General features: G+C 41.6%; 1 protein-coding gene across 1 annotated transcript in view; it reads right to left on the bottom strand.

Annotated features, from left to right (window-relative positions):
- Nucleotides 1-6,334: 6,334 nt before the first annotated feature.
- The window catches only part of LOC123969114 (voltage-dependent calcium channel gamma-2 subunit-like), a 65,996-nt gene continuing 55,164 nt past the window's right edge, over nucleotides 6,335-17,166 (bottom strand). Inside the window, exons 3-4 of the mRNA XM_046046214.1 lie at nucleotides 8,538-8,678; nucleotides 6,335-7,021 (exon numbers count right to left, since the gene is read on the bottom strand). Of these exons, the coding sequence (XP_045902170.1) occupies nucleotides 6,489-7,021; nucleotides 8,538-8,678 (674 nt within the window). The 3' untranslated portion in view covers nucleotides 6,335-6,488. The remainder of the gene's footprint in view (nucleotides 7,022-8,537; nucleotides 8,679-17,166) is intronic.

Genomic DNA, 17,166 nt, shown 5'->3' with positions numbered 1-17,166 from the left:
GAGGTTCCGTCATTTTGGAGTATATTTGCTGCTGCTCTCTTTTTGTGTTAAGAATGTGTATTTGTGCAGCCATACAGCGGTGATATAAAGCAACTTGCCTAGTCATGATTTGATCGTCACCATATGTCATGAATATGTCATGCATATATTTCAGCCTCATAAAAACAGGTCAGCTAACGTTTCATTGAGGGCCCTAGTGGTTTTATCGGGAGTGCTGTATACATGCTAAAAATGACATGCATTCAAACTGAGGATCTAGCAATTGGTTGGCCACCATTCAGGATGAGCAGCCAGTAACTGTTTCAACAATACATAAAGAGTGCACAGAAGTTTTAAATTTAAAAAAATTTAACCTTGAAACATAAATTATAATTTATGCATTGGGTGTAGAAATTCATTGGCAATTATCAGAAATGATAAGGTTGATATATTGGCCTGAAAATAGAGCCTGAGCTGTTGCTTTGAAAGTCTTCTCGTGTGCTACAAATGGCAAACATTGAGTAAATACCTCAAGCACTAATTACTCAGATAAAACCTAATATATTTACAGTTGGATTTCCTAGAAATGTCAGGCGTCTGTATTTTCGGTTTTTACAAATGATGTTTGCTGTGCTCTTTTACATTATCAAAAGTATACATAGCATTTGTGGAGGACTGCAATTGGCCCTGGTGTACCTGTGCATCTCTACACATCGTTTCTGTGCAAGGTCTGAGTCTGCTTTGGGACAGGGTTTTATTTCAGCTATATTTCACTGCAGTGCATCTCACCCAAACAAACACAGAGTTTTGTATTCATGACACAGCCTGAGCACAGGGCAAATAGTTCCAGCTCACATCTTACACCCAAACCCACTCCTTTTCTGTTTCTCACACTCTTTTCCTGCAGATCAGCTCTTTGTCTGTCTGCTGATTTTCTCTCTCATTTTTTCCTTTTCTGATCCTTAACATTTCTAGTTTCTAAATAATGGCTTTCTGCGTTTTCCCAAGTTCCTTTGCAAGCAGCCGTTCCCCATAGCGATACAACCAAATTATACCATTATACCGTAACTGTAAATTATGCTAACTCATATTAATGTAGTAATTTGATTGAATTGACCTTAACCTTGGTCTCCTTCTCTCTGTCTCACTGTGGGTGGGTGTGTGTGTGTGTGTGTGTGTGTGTGTGGGTGTGTGTGTGTGTGTGTGTGTGTGTGTGTCCAAGCATGGCGTGTTCCATAGCCCCTAACTGTCCGTGACCTAAAAAGCTTGCTAATTGCAGGTGAGGGAGGACACAGCAGCTGTTCTCCCAGATCTGCTACCCTCCTGTCTGAACTGCAGCATGACAAAAATCAGCCACAATGCCTCCAAGCTCCCCTGCACTACAACAAAAATGTTTACCGATCTGCTTTTTGATAAAAAAAAAAAAAGTCCAATAGCATCCCAAAAAATGTAAGTTGCATTCACATTTTAAAGGAAATTAGATTAAAACTATGTTTAAATATTGTGATATTGTTTTTGAAATAACTATGATATCTGTGCTTTCTCTGTTTTTTGCCATAAAGTAATCTATGCTATGAGACCTCTGCTTGTGGCACACGTAATAAGGACAGTAGAGGCCAGCAAAGGCTGAAAATCTTGTTGGTTTATGGTACTCATGTTAGCTTCTCAAACGTAATTAATATATTATAAAAACATATAGTGTAAATTGACCAACCCAGTGTATACCACATTAGCACTAGGTAAGGTAAAGTAATTTTAACACCCCCTTCCCCTATCTAAGTGAGTTGTATAGCTGTGGTGCCTGAGACAGGACAAAAGACACTTTGTAACTTGTTTTTGAAAAGTGCTCTACAAATCAAGATTATTAATTATTATTATAAAAGATGTCCTCTGTGAAATAGCAGAGAGTTGCCAGTCAAGAAATGCAGTTTCTTAACATTGATATATTAAGAAATTATGTTTACTTGATTATTCAGTAAAACCATGTTATTGTGAATATTATTGTTACTTGTTCATGAAACAACAGCCACATCAAGAAATGAAGTGTTACATGATGTCTCATTCTCCTGTAATACATCATTTTACCGGACTATAATCATACTCAAACTTCATACTTGCAGTTTTGAGGTTTCACTAGTGTTCTGGCGTAGTTTACTGTCTCTGTGTTCCTTGCTTTTGTATAATTTGTTAGCAAGGCACTCATATCATAGGTTTTTTTTATTTTGTGATTTCACGCCTTGTGTGTTTATGTGAGCTTTACTTCCTGTTTTAGTTTCTCTGATTGTCTAGTGGTTTCACCTGTGTGTCTGCTGTTGTATTGAAGCAGTTTTCTCCCTTCATTCTGTGCCAGTTCATTGTTGCTTTTGTGTCAGTTGGTTCTCTCCATTGTTTCTTGTGACTGTTTGTGGGTTAACTTTCTGTTGGACCTTGGATTTACTCACCCTTTGTGTTTGGACAACCTTGCTTCACATACAACTGAAAGTTTCACCTGGTTCTGCAATAAACATCACCTACTCTACCTGTTTCATGTTTGTGTCTGTGTTTGGGTTCAAAACACCTGTTTCCTGAGTTCAGATCTCAGCTGAAAACAAAGGGTGATTTACCGTAAAGTTAAGCAATTCACATGCAACACTGTCAATTAATAACCACATGCAAACCACTTGTAATATCCAGCTAATGGTGAGTGTGCATATTTACATGCATGACCTTGTTGTCTAGCTGGCTTTAGTCAACGCATTGGTAATCTATCGCTACATATCACAAAATGTCAAGGCAGCTGAGTGGCCGAAGGAGGGGACGGCTTCCCAGTTAATATCAGTTACATGAATTACGGATGCCTCTTGCTAACCAAGCTAGCTACCTCCACCCTCTTGTCCAAAACTTCTGGTTTAAAAAACCCAAGATGGCGACGGCCAAAATGCCAAACTTGTGGCTCCACAAACCAATGGGTGATGTCACAGTGGCTATATGTCCACTTCTTTTATATAATCTGTGCGGTCAGGCCATAATGCGTCATTTAAATGTAAATTTAATTAATCAGTTTAGCAGCTTTTTAAAATGTATCATTTTATTGATTATAATTCAGTAAGTTTAGGAATTGTTGCCGCACACAAATGTATATCAGTTTGGAGTCATTAAGGTGTTAATCTTAAAAGGAAAGTCAGTCTCGATCTGCAAATGAGAGTCAACTGAATTTACCTTCCAGTATATTCATGTTGCTAATAGAATCTGTCGTGGAGGATTTATTCCATGCACTTTGGGAGAGGTCAATGAGTTTGAGCACTGACTTTTCAATGAGAAAATCTCTATGTACCTCCAAACCAGAGGGAGGCAGTGTGCCGCTGCTTGAAGGAGGCTGTCCAACTGCTCCAATCCCTTTTCTCTCTCCTCCCTCTTCTTCACTCTCTCGCTCGCCTCTCTTCAGTGATCACAACAGTACTGCAGAGGGACATGCCAGCCACTTTGATCATCACACCAGGGGAGAAGAGAGAGGGAGGGAAGGAGGGATAGCGAGAGAGAAAGAGAACCCAGAGACAGAGTATCATGCAGAAGTATATGTGGCTGATGTTGAAGAAGTTCATCTGATGGAACAGCGGGTCAGCCAGCTAATGGAGAGCTAACGGAGATAGAGGGGAATGAGGAAGCGAGCAAGAGTGTGAATGAAATTGGGAGAGAGGTCAGGCTGAGTATGTGATTTGAGTAAGTGAACATGGATGTGAAGTTGAGAGAGTGAATGACAGTGAATCATAGAAAGTGATGGAGTGAAAAAGGACATGCAAGAGTGAACAGGTGGGTGACAAAGTGTTCATACAGTATACGGATATATGGATTAAAAACACTAACATTAATAAACCCCACCAACATGTTGCGTTACACATTGGTTGCACACTCAGAAAGCCTTGCTTGTGCTGCAAAGTACTGTTGCATATTCTACCACTTTTTAACCCTAAAAGACCAAGCAATTCTAATGCTTTCTGTGAGAAAATGTTGTGCAGTATGAGATGGTGTAGTCAAGGCAGGTTGTGCTACACCAACTAGACTACCTAGTCATTGAGATGTGTGTATGTAGAGTATGATGATCTTGTGTTATGGCTGCCCTTCCACAGAAATGTGGATGCATGCAGTAAAGTCCAATCAAGTGAAAGTGAAGTCACAAAAAAAGAAATCTGAGATGCATCAGAAATGCACCTTTACCCTCCGAGCAGTTAAATGGGAGGCCCAGTGTATGTGTTTGAGTGACAGCTGACCCAGCAGGAATGCTGAGACACAATGTAAACAAACTTACAAGCCAAGGAGAGTGTTTTGTTAGCAGCAGTATTGAAGAATAGTTTAGCACCATTTAGCATCTAAACTGATAAATCTTGGCTTTTGAATGAAGGTTTTTAAGCTGTTCAGTTTGTTACAGATGACTAGCTATCTAGCCTGCAAAATGAAAGTTAGCGGTGCACGTTTTCCTCTTCAGAAAGAAAGCAAATGTGGGTTGCACTGATGGTTAAGCTTGTCTCTGTGGGTATGTCGAGGCTCGGGAAGCAACCGCTGTGTAAATAAGCAACGTACACCTGGATGGATCACACTTAAAAACCTAAACTTCTGGCAAACACTGCAATTTCTGGCAAAGTTTGAGAGGTGATATTTTTGGGTCCCATAGAAAGGGAAGAGGTGAACTTTGCTCCATGTGGCTGTGTTGCACCCTGTTCAGTGGGTCTTTACCATCAGACCTTTCAAGAGGTCTAAGTCTGTCAAAGTGTTAAATGAAAGACAGTACCTATCTCTCACCATCTCATTTAAAATAAACTCTGGTCTAACTGGACTCTGCAATGTTGTGTTTTTAGACCAAACATGATACAAGACTCATTCTGTTCCCTACGGGGGGGTTCAATTTTTATTCGTCATCAGGACTTGATGCATCCAAGTTCAGAATCATTCAGTTTTGGCACCTTGAAAGACATTACGCTTTTTTAAAATTCTCATTTACAACAACACAACGCAAAACCAAACGAGAAAAATGAGACAAAGAAAAAGTCTAAGGCTGTGTGAGAGTTCAAAGGAACTGAGAAAATAAAAGTAAATGAAAAGGCAAGATAAGATTTTCTTCTGTTAAAAAAAGCCTTGATACGTTCTCCAAGGTTTGTTCTTTTTGTTTCAAGCGTAATGAAGCTCCACCCCAAATTACCCACTCAAAAGAAAAGAAAGAAAAATTGAAGTAGACACAGTACTGTAACATTGATTTCTACTTTGTCATCCCACTGCCCTTACATGGTATTGTTCAGTTGTTCAAAACATAGGTTCCTTAAAAGCAGATCGGATGATTTTGATTAGCATGCATGTAAATTCTTAATTTTTTGGAGTCACTTAGCTTCACCTCGCTGGTAGCCATGTTCTCTCACGCACTACTTTGTGTCTTTGGCAGTAGTGACATTTCATTGTCCACAGTCTTCTTCAAGTTTGCTGAGAGATCCTCGATTACCCAGAGTTCGCTCTTCACTCCGCCCCTTCATGGAGCAAAAAAAGTAAGGTCAACTTTAGTTGACCCTGAACAACGATGGCTGCCAGGGTTTCGGCGGAAGGCCAAAAGATTTTTTTTGTTGTAAAAGAATGTGATGATGTGTCTAATACTAACCAATATCAGTGTATCAAGTAGGCTGAAGCCTTTGCCCGTCAAATGAGCCAGTCACGGTGAATCCTCCGTCTTGGTTTAGTTTCCATGACGACTTGATTTAGTTTCACTTGTAGGTTACTTTGTTTTCTTTTTTCTTTTCTTGTTGATATTTTTGCGCCAGGGAAGTCTAGTCATGATTTATTAACATATATATTCATATATAATCAATACATATATTAACTTATGTTTTTTCTTTTTTTTTCTTTTTTTGCGGCCTGAATTGTTCCCTGCTAAATCCCACACCGCAATGGTTCACAGTATTAATGCGAATAAAGAATGAAATCAAGAAGATACAGCAACTAAAGAAAGGAGTGGGGTTTAAGGGAGGTTAGGGTGTGTGTTGGGGGGCTTGTGGGATGGTAGTGCGAGGGCGGGATCATAGGCAGGGCCGAGGGGTCAACTAAGCCCCCTTTTCATCAGACTGAGGAAGAGTAAAAAATATAAAGTTCACGTTTTAACGGGCAGTCTGGCCCAGCCCACCACTCCACGGCTCCACAGCCCCGAGACAGACAACCACTGGCCGCCCCCCACCCCCCCTCCCGACTCTTCTTTGCCCATCCTCCCCCTCAAATCTTTACAAACATGTTCAAAACTTGTTAAACAATGGTAGATGGGAAAATCATGCATGTTTCTTTTTTTATGCATTTTTTCTCAGTTTCCTTTTTTTTTAAACAGGAACTCAGTGATCATCTGAGGTGCTGTGGAGCGCTCAGAAGTTCCCTTCTGTCACTTACCCCTCACTCCATCTATCCATTTAAGCCTCTTTCCATCTCCTTACACCATGATCTGTCTTTTGCCTTCCCCCCAAATTCCCTCTGATTTTTTTGTGTCTGAGAACCCTCTATCAGTTTCATACAGGTGTGGTGCGTCGGTTGGCGGTGTTGCTGTGGCCGCCTGAGTCTTTCATGTCCTTCTGGATGCAGTTGTGGACCTGCAGGAAGTTGTGGTCCCTCTCCGTGGAGTTATAGGTGGCTGTCGGGGTGCCCGTTTGGCCCTTGGGTAGCGTGTACATGGATAGCTCGGTGGAGGGCAGTGCCCCAAAGGCCTTCAGGCCCACCGGTGATGCCTCCCGGGAGTGTGAGGGATCTGTAGAGCGTGACGAAGAGCGTGAGCGGCGTCGATAGCGGTAGCGGTAGCTGGGGATGCGCGTGATGGCCGCACCTTGGAGGTAGTCGGCAGCTCGCGCCCCCACGCGCAGCTCCCGATGGCGGTCGATGAACATGTGCACGGCCAGCACGCCCACCATTTCGGCCATGATGAAGGAGAGGGCGCCAAAGTAGAAGGACCAGCCGTAGGAGTAGCTGTTCTTCTTGGAGTCACTCTTGGAAGGGTCCCCAGCATTGGCTGATATGTACACAATGATTCCTATGATGTTGCTCAGGCCTAAGACAGGGAAAGAAGATGAGAGATCAAATTTAAAATACAGCCAAACTGTTTCTCGAATAGGCCCACACACTAAAAAAACAAAGTCATCACAGTTATTATCATTGTCAGCAAAAAAAAAAAAACTATTAAAAAAATACCACTAGTATACTTATCTTGTTTAGATTAAACCATAATACAGTTAGCTACAAAAAGAGGTAAGTGAGGATACAGCTGCTGCTTCACACCTCATGTCGACACCCTCTGAATTAAAACAAATCAAATTCATGTAAAATTAGCTCAACAGGTACGTATTTTAACCATGAACTCTGAGATGCAAACTGGGGCAGATTCAGCCATACATTAATTACTTATATTTGAATATCTTTGTTTGTATCTCTGTAGTTCACCATCCCCATCTTTTCCTACCTCCCAACAATGTTCAAATTAACAGCCAATCTCTCTCATCTGTCTCACCTTTTCTCTCCATTTCTCTTTCCTTTTCTCCCTCCCTCTATTTTGATCATATGTTGTTCTTGTCATACATCATCACTTTGGCAGCCAGGGCAGACAGACAAAAGCACAAATATGCAGATAAACAGTGAAAACAATACTGTATAAAGTGACAGAAAAGCAGACTGGGGTGTGAGGACTGTGAGGGCCTGATTGAGATGGATCAGAGCAGAACAGTATCAGGGACACCTTATTTTTAGAGTGTAATCCCAGTGGCCTCCTCTTAGCCTAGCAACAGGGCGAGAGAGACAGACACAGCGAGAAAGAGAGGGAGAGAGAAACAGAGGGAACTGCGTCTCTCACTTCTGACTTGAAGGGGAACTAGTTATCTAGCGCAGCACAGTAGGCCATGGCCTAGAACCAGAGTACAAACACACACATGCATGCACACACAAAAACACAAAATCTCTGGCAAAATGGCAACCTGCGCTATCTCTCCCTAGGTTCATCCCGAGGCAATTGTATGCTACACACATGGCCACCGCTACGCAACACATCACCTGGTGGTCAGCGAGTCCCACCGTGGCTTCGGCTGCCTTCGTAAAGGGGCGTTTGTGATCTTCAAAATGTTCTGATACTGTGCTGTCACCTGTGTGTTCCTCACCTCTTTATTCATTTGTCCCCTCAGCTCTGCCTCATTATCGTCAGTGTTTCCCTTCATTTTCTTTTATATAGGTGACTGGTGAATAACAATGTCCAGATTTGTTTTTTCATAGTCAGACGCGTCACTCATACGGGATGAAGCATTGTCTCTAGTCAGCATTAAATGCAGCTTTATTCATTGCTGTATTCTAATTAAAGCTGCTCTAATTAATATGTTTATATTAACAATGGATCAAATGACTATGTATGATGTGAAAGTGAAAGTTCCCCTCAGCTCTGCCCATCATTTTAGAGCCTTTCAGCTCATATTGTTAATTTTTTTTGTGGCCCGCAACTTTACTGTTTTGGTCCACTCTCACCACTCTCATAATGCTTTTCATATTCATAAGGTGATGCCTCCTTCCTCTCCTTCCCTTTGTACCTGCGGAGACGAAGAGAATGCCGGCGCTGAGGATGATGTTGTGGCGTGACTTGTAGAACTCGCTGGCGGCGATGCACAGCCCCCCCATGAAGAGCAGGATCACACTCAGGATAGGGAAGATACTGGAGGCTCGTACAGCACCTGGGCACACACACATCAAGGCCAAAATAATCCTCATTGTCATAATTGTCACCACTGGATACGTTAAATATATTATTATTATTACAAATAGTATGACAGCTGAATGATCAAATCATAGATGACACGAATGGAGCCTTTAAATTGTAAACTTTAAGTTGTTAGTAATAAATAACTGCAGCATCAATAGCAAAACTACTTACATTTTCTAAAGCAACTTTCTTTATATTTACCCTTTCAGGAAGCCAGTGATTTCAGTTGCTACCAGCATGGCATGAGAATCGAATTGCAAAGACACATATCAGTGATATGATCCCTTAAAGATCTCTTACAGGGCTAAATATATTCTGTATTATAATTTACTTCACCATGACTACTTAATCTATAAAATACATGTACTTGCAAAAAACTTTTTCCACATTTGGAAAAATCCACTGTTGGCTCTTCTTTACCTTTACCATCTGTATCAAAGATCTCTCCTCCTTTTGTGCAGTGTGTCTGTCTCCTATCACGCCCTTCTTCATTGCTTTATCACTCTATCACTCCATCTCTCTAACTCTGTCTCTTTCCTCTTTCTCTCTCCTATCAGTCTGTCCATCAGCTGTCTGTCTGTTTGCCCTCTGCGTGGCTGATTTGCTGATTGGCCTCAGGGTTGTCATGGTGTTGCCGTGGTCACGGAGCTCGATCTGGTTTCAGAGGTGATCAATGTCTCATGCCGATACAGTTTCATGGATAATTCTGCTTCCTTTATTGACAAGATCATATTCTTCTTTTTCCTGTCTTTATCACTCTGTCTAATTCTTTGCAAGAACACACATGTGTAAGTAAGACAAGATAAGTATTAAAGCTAACGTTTTCTGTAATATCATTATGTTAAACTAAACCTTAAATTTACTGTGTTTGGAGACACTTTCCATGCTCTGCTATATGGGGTTTGTCAGATAAGTTAATCTTCAACTTTATTACTCAAGTATATAATATACTTGTGTTCATCACATTCAGTTGATGGCAGTTCAAGCAGCTCTCACAAATGCAGCATTAGGTAGTTTGTAATTTAATAGTTATACAATCTTAAGCACAAGGTTAAAGGATGATGCCATTTCATTACAGCTTTAATATTATTTTTGTAGTTTCAGCCATTAGGTATGTAGGTAGCTCTTTTTATCCCTGAGAAGAAATTTCAGTCTCACAACAGCAGAGATATGTAGGGAATAGAAAATGCTAATGATAAATAATGAATACAAAACAAATACTATAAGAATAGACATATGTGAGATTTATGTGCATTGGCATGCATCTATATAGCATAAAATGTATAAGAACAGAGCAAATAATGTCCACAAGTATAGTTGGTACGGTACAGTACAGTCCATGAAGGGTGACCATCATGCTGTGTGCTCAGAGACCACAGAGTTGGCTGCAACTGCAGTAGGGGTGGTAATCTCTTGGCACCCCACGATTCGATTTGATTATGATTCAGAGGGGTGCGATGTGATTATAAAAACGATTATTGATGCATCTTGATGAATAATTTTTTTTTAAACAAATCTCTGAATAATTACTAAGCATTTAATTTACGCATTAAATCCAAACATCTCCTAATTAGCTTAAAAGAACTACTTTGCATCCCTAATAATTTCTTTAACAACCAGTTGTCAGACTCCTCTAAGAACAGAAATATAAGGATGTACAGTATGTATACAGGACAGAGCTGTACACCAGTTTAGTCTAAGCTTGTACCTGATCTTCTCAACGTTCAGACAAGTAGGTAAGTTAGTAATGACATACAGTTAAAGTAATTAATATTACTTATTACTAATTTAGCTAATGTTACATAACAGCCAAAATACGTGCTGTACGTTTTCTACCACACTGAAACTTGCTGCTAATATTTTTCTCCGCTAACTTTCACCGTCAAGTTCTGCCGCTTGCTCTCTCACATTCGCTCGGCCTCACACACAGGATAGGCAGGGAGCTAGCCAAGCGTTGACTGTCTCCATGCTCGCAGTGTGCGAGTTAAAGTCATTACTTGCGCATTGATATTAATGATTTTGTGACACTGCACTTCCACCTTTTGTGTTCCGTCAACATTACGTTATCAATTAACATTTAAATAATCTCTTTCTTTTCTTAATCGAGTCAGAATCTTCCACGTCCGCATCACGATGCATCTTAGAATCGATTTCTTCTCCCACATCTAGACTGCATTACCGCAGGCATTATTGTATAGTAAAATAGCTATTGGTTCAAAGGGAACACTTGAATCCTTCCTTTGAACACCTTGGGCGGATGACACTGTTACTGAAGGTGCTTCCTAGGCCATCCATCTCCTCATGAAGGGGATGAGATGGGTTCTCCAGTATGGTTCTGATTTTGGACCTCATCCTCCCAGCCACCTCTTCCAGGCTGTCAAGAGAACTCCTACAAGAAGAGATGCCTTCCAGACCAGTTTATTTCAGTTTGCATCACCATCCATAATGCCGCCTCCCCAACAGAAATCCTTCACCTTGTTTCTAATGACAGTGATAACTCTCCATCTCTTTTTTCATTCCACTAATGTTTTTACTGTCATTTTTTTTCTTTTTTCCATCGTATCTCTCTTCTCTATGTGTGTACGGTGATGTTTTCATTCACTGAAGCAGATAAAATATTAAGGTGACCTCAGAGTTGGCACTGCACCAAGCTTCCCCTCCTCCTCCTCGTCCATCGTATTTGTTTTTACCCCATCTCCTCTTCTTCATTGACATGTGCTGTCAGGGCAAATTGTCTTCAAGGTGGAAAGCCCCTTATACCAGCCACATGCTGTATGCACACACGGGCACACATCTTTTTTTCCAGAGTAAGCGGAAATGTCTCCTGTCTCAGACACGCACACACACATGCACAAATACACACTCACCTGTACTAAACCAGAGGTGAACATACTGCTGGCTGAGATTCTCTGCGATTTTTTGAGTCACACACACGGCATATTCTAGGAAATAAAATATGGCAACAAGGTTGTATTTTGTTATTAAAATTTCAATGACCATTTCCTAAGCCCGAACCGCCTTAGTTACCGTTGTTGCCCCTTCCAGCACACAACATATGCAGTTTATGATGGCAGTGGCATTTAGGCCATTCCAAGTTCATAGTTTTGAACACTTTGTGTTTTTGAAAAGAGACAAAAGTAAGACAAAAAAAAATTTCCCAGCAACTTGTGGAATTAACTGAATTGAACAGACTCTGAAATTGTGTTTTTTTCCCTAATGACAGACAGTTGACTTCATAAACAAAAATAATGACTTAATAATTTAGTGTTAAGTGTTTTTACTGAAAGTACTGGAGGCCACGTCAACCCTCAACTCACCTGTCCCGAATCTCAACTATTCTCATCTGGTCAAAATCACAGCTAACAACATGATATGGAAGAAGCCAAGCTACGATGACTTCACACACTGTGAAATTTCCATGGTAACTGTAGTTTTTTGTATGCTGATAAAGGAACCATGGCTTAACTCCATTAAGGTCACAAAGGTTTTAACTTCTAATCTCGAGTGCTGTATTTGATATTCACTTATCTTAGAGGACGGACCCCAGTAACATGATTAACTTTTACAAAATGATGAGCTAAAATTGACAAAATACGGGGGGATAGAGGGATATAAGTGGAAAAGAAAGGAAAGGAGTAGGAAAGAAAAAAGTAATGAAAGCAGAAGAGGACAAAGAATACGAGACGAGGAGAAGTGAGAAGACTGCAGGCCTTCACTTCTCTGTGAAGCTGCTTTGCCTCGAGCAATCTTTTTATCTCTCTCTGTGTCTCTCTCTCTCTCTCTCCACTCCTCTCTGCACAAGCGCTTTAAGCAGAAGGCAGGGAGTTTAAAAGGAAGAATTTTTAACCAAATTCGCTGGCCTCCAGGCACACCCTGCCACCAGGCACATCACAGCACAAAGACTGAGAGACGGGGAGAGGTGAGTTGAGAGTGAACAAGCTTCAGCAGCAGCAGTGTGAGGAGAAGTTTAGAGTATTTCTTTAGTAGCTTTGTCGAGGATGCTTAAAGCTGCAGTGGGGATTGAACCTCTGACTTCCTGGTTGTGGGATTATCTCTGTAAACTACAGGCCATCCTGCCTCAACATACAACACAACGTTAGCAAGTCAAACATTTCACAGTCACATCTGCTGTCCAAGACATTCTTGCAGCAAAATATCCGTTCCTTGGCTATTGGCTATTTTTGTCATTGACTGTTCTGAAACTTTGCTCATTGTATAGCCTACAGTATCACGAAATCTGTAATTAAACCAAGCAAAGTTATAGTTCTGTATCAAAAACATGTTTCCCCATGTATCCAAAGCCATCACACTTAGTTTTAAAAAATGCAATTAAAGATATCATTGCTCAGTTGTGTTAGAGGGCAGTCTTGAATTTGAAAGTAATAAGAAAGCTTTACTAGCTAAGGGATCAACAGTTGATTATCTGCATCCATCAATCCATGCATTATATTTTCCCATTTATTCTGCACAGGGTTGCAGGGGAATCAAGTTTCCCCAGCTCATATTCAGAAAGAGACGGGGTTCACCCTGGACAGGTCACATGTCTGCTAATTATCTGCAAGTAAGTGATTTGTAATATTGATGCAATGTTTCCCTGTCGGACCATGAAGTGGTGGAGGATTATTATTTTACTGCTGCCATTTTGAATGAGAAGAGTGATGAAGGCTTTATGTAATTCCTGTACATTATCAAGAGAATCTTCATGATAATGATTGTGTTGCTGATATTCCAATAACATAGGTCTACAGTTAATCATAAATATAAATGATCATTGGATGTGTAACTTTGATCACACACATTGTTAAGAAGCTGATCCTAGGCCAGTTTATTTCTGTGTACTTTTCAGATTTTTTCCAGTTGAATCTCAATTTTGCAAATCAAGCACACCGTGTGTGACATCCAGTCATATTTGTACCATGTGAGTCATTATGTACTGTGCACTATGGTTCTGATACAATACACAGACAGAAGGCAGAGCAGACACACACACACAAACCAAAACTGTTTCCATCCTCCTTCTCTAAAACCTCTTTTCTTTTTCATTCTCTCTGTAACACTGTTTCACCATCCGTTCATTTTTCTCACTGCTTGGTTGGTTCTGCTGCAGTGGTGTGTGTTTATATGGTTGTGTGCGTGTGTGTCTCCGGCTGACTTATGGTTTCATTAGCTGCGGCAGAGGAGAGCCTTGTAATTGTGGCTGAATTATAGAGGCGGGGGTGGACACCACCATGGGAGCTCCCTGGGTTCACACACACGTATACACACAAACGCACACTTTAATGTATACACATAAACTACAGTACAGTGAAGCAACCCCCCCCCCAATCACACAAACACACACACATCAACTCAACAAGCTACAAAGTGAACACACTCATCGATCAGCCTCCCACCCCCTCACTCGCTCACTCTCACTCTCCAAAGTGGGGTGTTTCCCATACAGTGTACACTTCCCACGCAGGAACTATCTGCTCACTCTCTCTCATCTAACTCTCTCTCACACACACACACACACACACACACACACACACACATTTCGCCCACTTGGGTGAGCCCAGCAGCACAAAACATGTGGTAGTGGGAACTTGGCAAAACAGCTACAGGGGAAAAACTAACAGTATATGCGTGTGTGTGTCCATGTAAAGCTGACACACTTGTTCACCAGTAGAATCCTTTTTAGAAAATGAACAGATCTTATTTAGAGGGAAGAAGAAAAACACAAGCCTGGACACACACCACCGGGTGTGTGTGTATTTTTGTATGAATGTTGTACACACACACAAGGGTGCTTGCGCAGTCTGCCAGTCATTATCATGCCGTATTACTCATGTAAATCGTGATATGCCTCCATGTCACAACTCGGCTCCCAAAAATAGCTGCAGTGACATCAGTGAGCCGGGTGACATCATCAGTGGGTGACGTCACGTGTCTCTTAGCATCCGGATTCGGAGTATTAGCTTTATGTAAAAGGATCCAGCGGTCTAATTTTAGCAACCACTTCAGCGTGATCAGAACGAATCGGGACACTTTTTTGTGTGCGTTCATATATGGCTATCTTTGTAAGGACCAAGTTTTAAACCTTATAAGTGAGGACATTTTGGCTTAATAGTTTCAGGTTTAAAGTCACTGGACTTTAAACCTGAAACTTTTTTTTCTAACTTAATACATTTACACAAAAACCTACAAAACATTTTATAAAATACTATACATTGTTAACTACTCTCAACCTTGCCCAGCCACTGTACTACATTCAATCAACAGTAATAATAATTCAATAATGGAGGCATTATTTTATGGAGTACTTTTACTTTTGTTATAAACATTTTGCTGATAAAAACGTTTACTACAGTCTTACTGAACAAAATGTTTGATAGCAGTGAATTTACTTGTAATAGAACATCTTTAAATTCTGGTATTTACTGACACGTTTTTCTCGTGTGTGCATCCTTGACGTCTAACAAACATGTTGCATTCACTTCCGTCCTCATGAAACATTTGCAAAGCTGATTTGTTTAATATTTTACACCCTGCATTGTTGCATTACATGTGCTAGCAGCTCCCTCCTCCTTTCTTGGTGCTTTCCTGGCTTATGATTCTACCAGCAGCTGTCAATCAGTGAAATAACTTTAAACTGTTCTGCCTCATCAACATGCCTTTCCATGTACATATTCCAGTTGTTGAAATGAACCTAAAACATATTGCTCCACAGCTCCTTTAGTTGTTGAAAACTCCACAAGATGCTTTAAAATAAAATATCGGACTATTTCTTCCACCACTAGTTAAGGTTAGGCAGTAGATGTGATGGTTGGGGTTAGGGACTAACGGATAATTTATTTAAGAGGGTGCTCACAAATATAGAAGTACAAACATCTGTGTTTGTGTGTGTGTGTGTGTGTGTGTGTGTGTGTGTGTGTGTATATGACAGTGCCTTGTTCAAGCCAGTTAGGGCCAGAGCTGAGCTGTTAGCCATATCTAATCCCATTCAATGGCTCTATGCATGATACGACTCACACTCACTTACTCACAAACACACACACACACACACACACACACACACACACACACACACACACACACACATTCACACTGTGTGTTTTATACTTCACACCCTTTTCATCTATCCCTGCATACACACAGCCACTTTTCTATCCTAAATTTATTCTGTTACACACACACACACACACACACACCATGCAACCATGCACACAATGGCTTATAAGTGCCCTCAGTGATGACCAAGTATTGTGCACTTCACCTAATTTAAATTAAACCCCAAAATACACTTCACTAACAAGGAACAACAACGGCTGCGAAGATCTAGATTTAAAATGGTTTATTGCTTATGATGGAGCTTGAGATGGGATTGTATGGAGAGAACGGATCGAGTGCCCGGAGGGTGGGCTGAGGTATGCAGGGATGGGGCAGAGGGTCGAGGGATGAGGGGTAGGCTTCGAGGTGTGATGGATTAAGGGTTGAGGGGAAGACGGGTGAGGGATGAGGGAGATGAGTCTGATATGTGCCGATGGATGTAGGCATGAAGGTGTGTGGGAACCGGCGGACTCGAGACTCTGGGTGGGGGAGACGTCTCTTAGTCAGTGGACGAGCGAAAACCCCCAAAAGAACTCCACATGGAAAGGTGAGCGTGGGCGTTTCTGATATCGTTTAGATCATTGCGAATGTAAGTGAGGTATGCTGTTGAGGACCAGCGGGCGAGGATTTTGATGATGTTATATGGGATTCCCTGCCTGGAGGCAGTGAAGGCGGCTCTGATGCGGAACGAATGCCCGGAGTACAGTTCGGGGGATATTCCAGATTTGGATAAAATTTTGCGAAGGTGTTGGTGAAACCAGAAGCGCGTGGGTACTTTTCCTGTCTCTGTGACGAACAGAGGATCTTGAGGCCAGCGTGGCTGGCTAGTCTCGAGTCAACATAGAGACGTATGTCTGCTCGGAAATGTTTGGAGTGGAGTGATGGTTGGAGTGCTGGCTCGGAGGTTGCTGGTAGCGATAGCTCCGAATATCGGTCGAGCGCCTGGAACTTGAGCGGGCTGGCAAACGGTGGCTGGTCGTGGTTGTGTGCTCCCCGTGGAGCTGCTGGCAGGCGAAGGCCCGACGATGTCAGAATTGTCTGAGATTGCAGGTTGAGAGCGCCGGGGCGCCGACGTCAGATGTTCGTCGAACATGTCGCTGTCCGAAGGATTTAGAATTTCTGAATCCACTGTTGAAGGGAAGTGATTTTGGTTGTTTGTTACACTCATGAGAAAGCTGAGTCAAGGGGAGGTGAACGGAAAAGGTGTGCTTAAGTACTTGGTGTGCGGAAATTGGAATAGTTCAAGGCGTGGTCTTGGTCCCCGAATCTAGGGCTGCGTTCGAAAAGTCTTTTTTGCTCAGGAAGGTTCCTCACTGAGTGAAGTGAACCGGAAGTATTTCAGTGGCAGCCATGATAAGAGCTGTTCGAAT

The sequence above is a fragment of the Micropterus dolomieu genome, linkage group LG04 (genome assembly GCF_021292245.1).
Source record: "Micropterus dolomieu isolate WLL.071019.BEF.003 ecotype Adirondacks linkage group LG04, ASM2129224v1, whole genome shotgun sequence".
In the NCBI taxonomy this organism is placed as follows: Eukaryota; Metazoa; Chordata; class Actinopteri; order Centrarchiformes; family Centrarchidae; genus Micropterus; species Micropterus dolomieu.
This window is presented reverse-complemented; position numbering and strand designations above follow the sequence as displayed.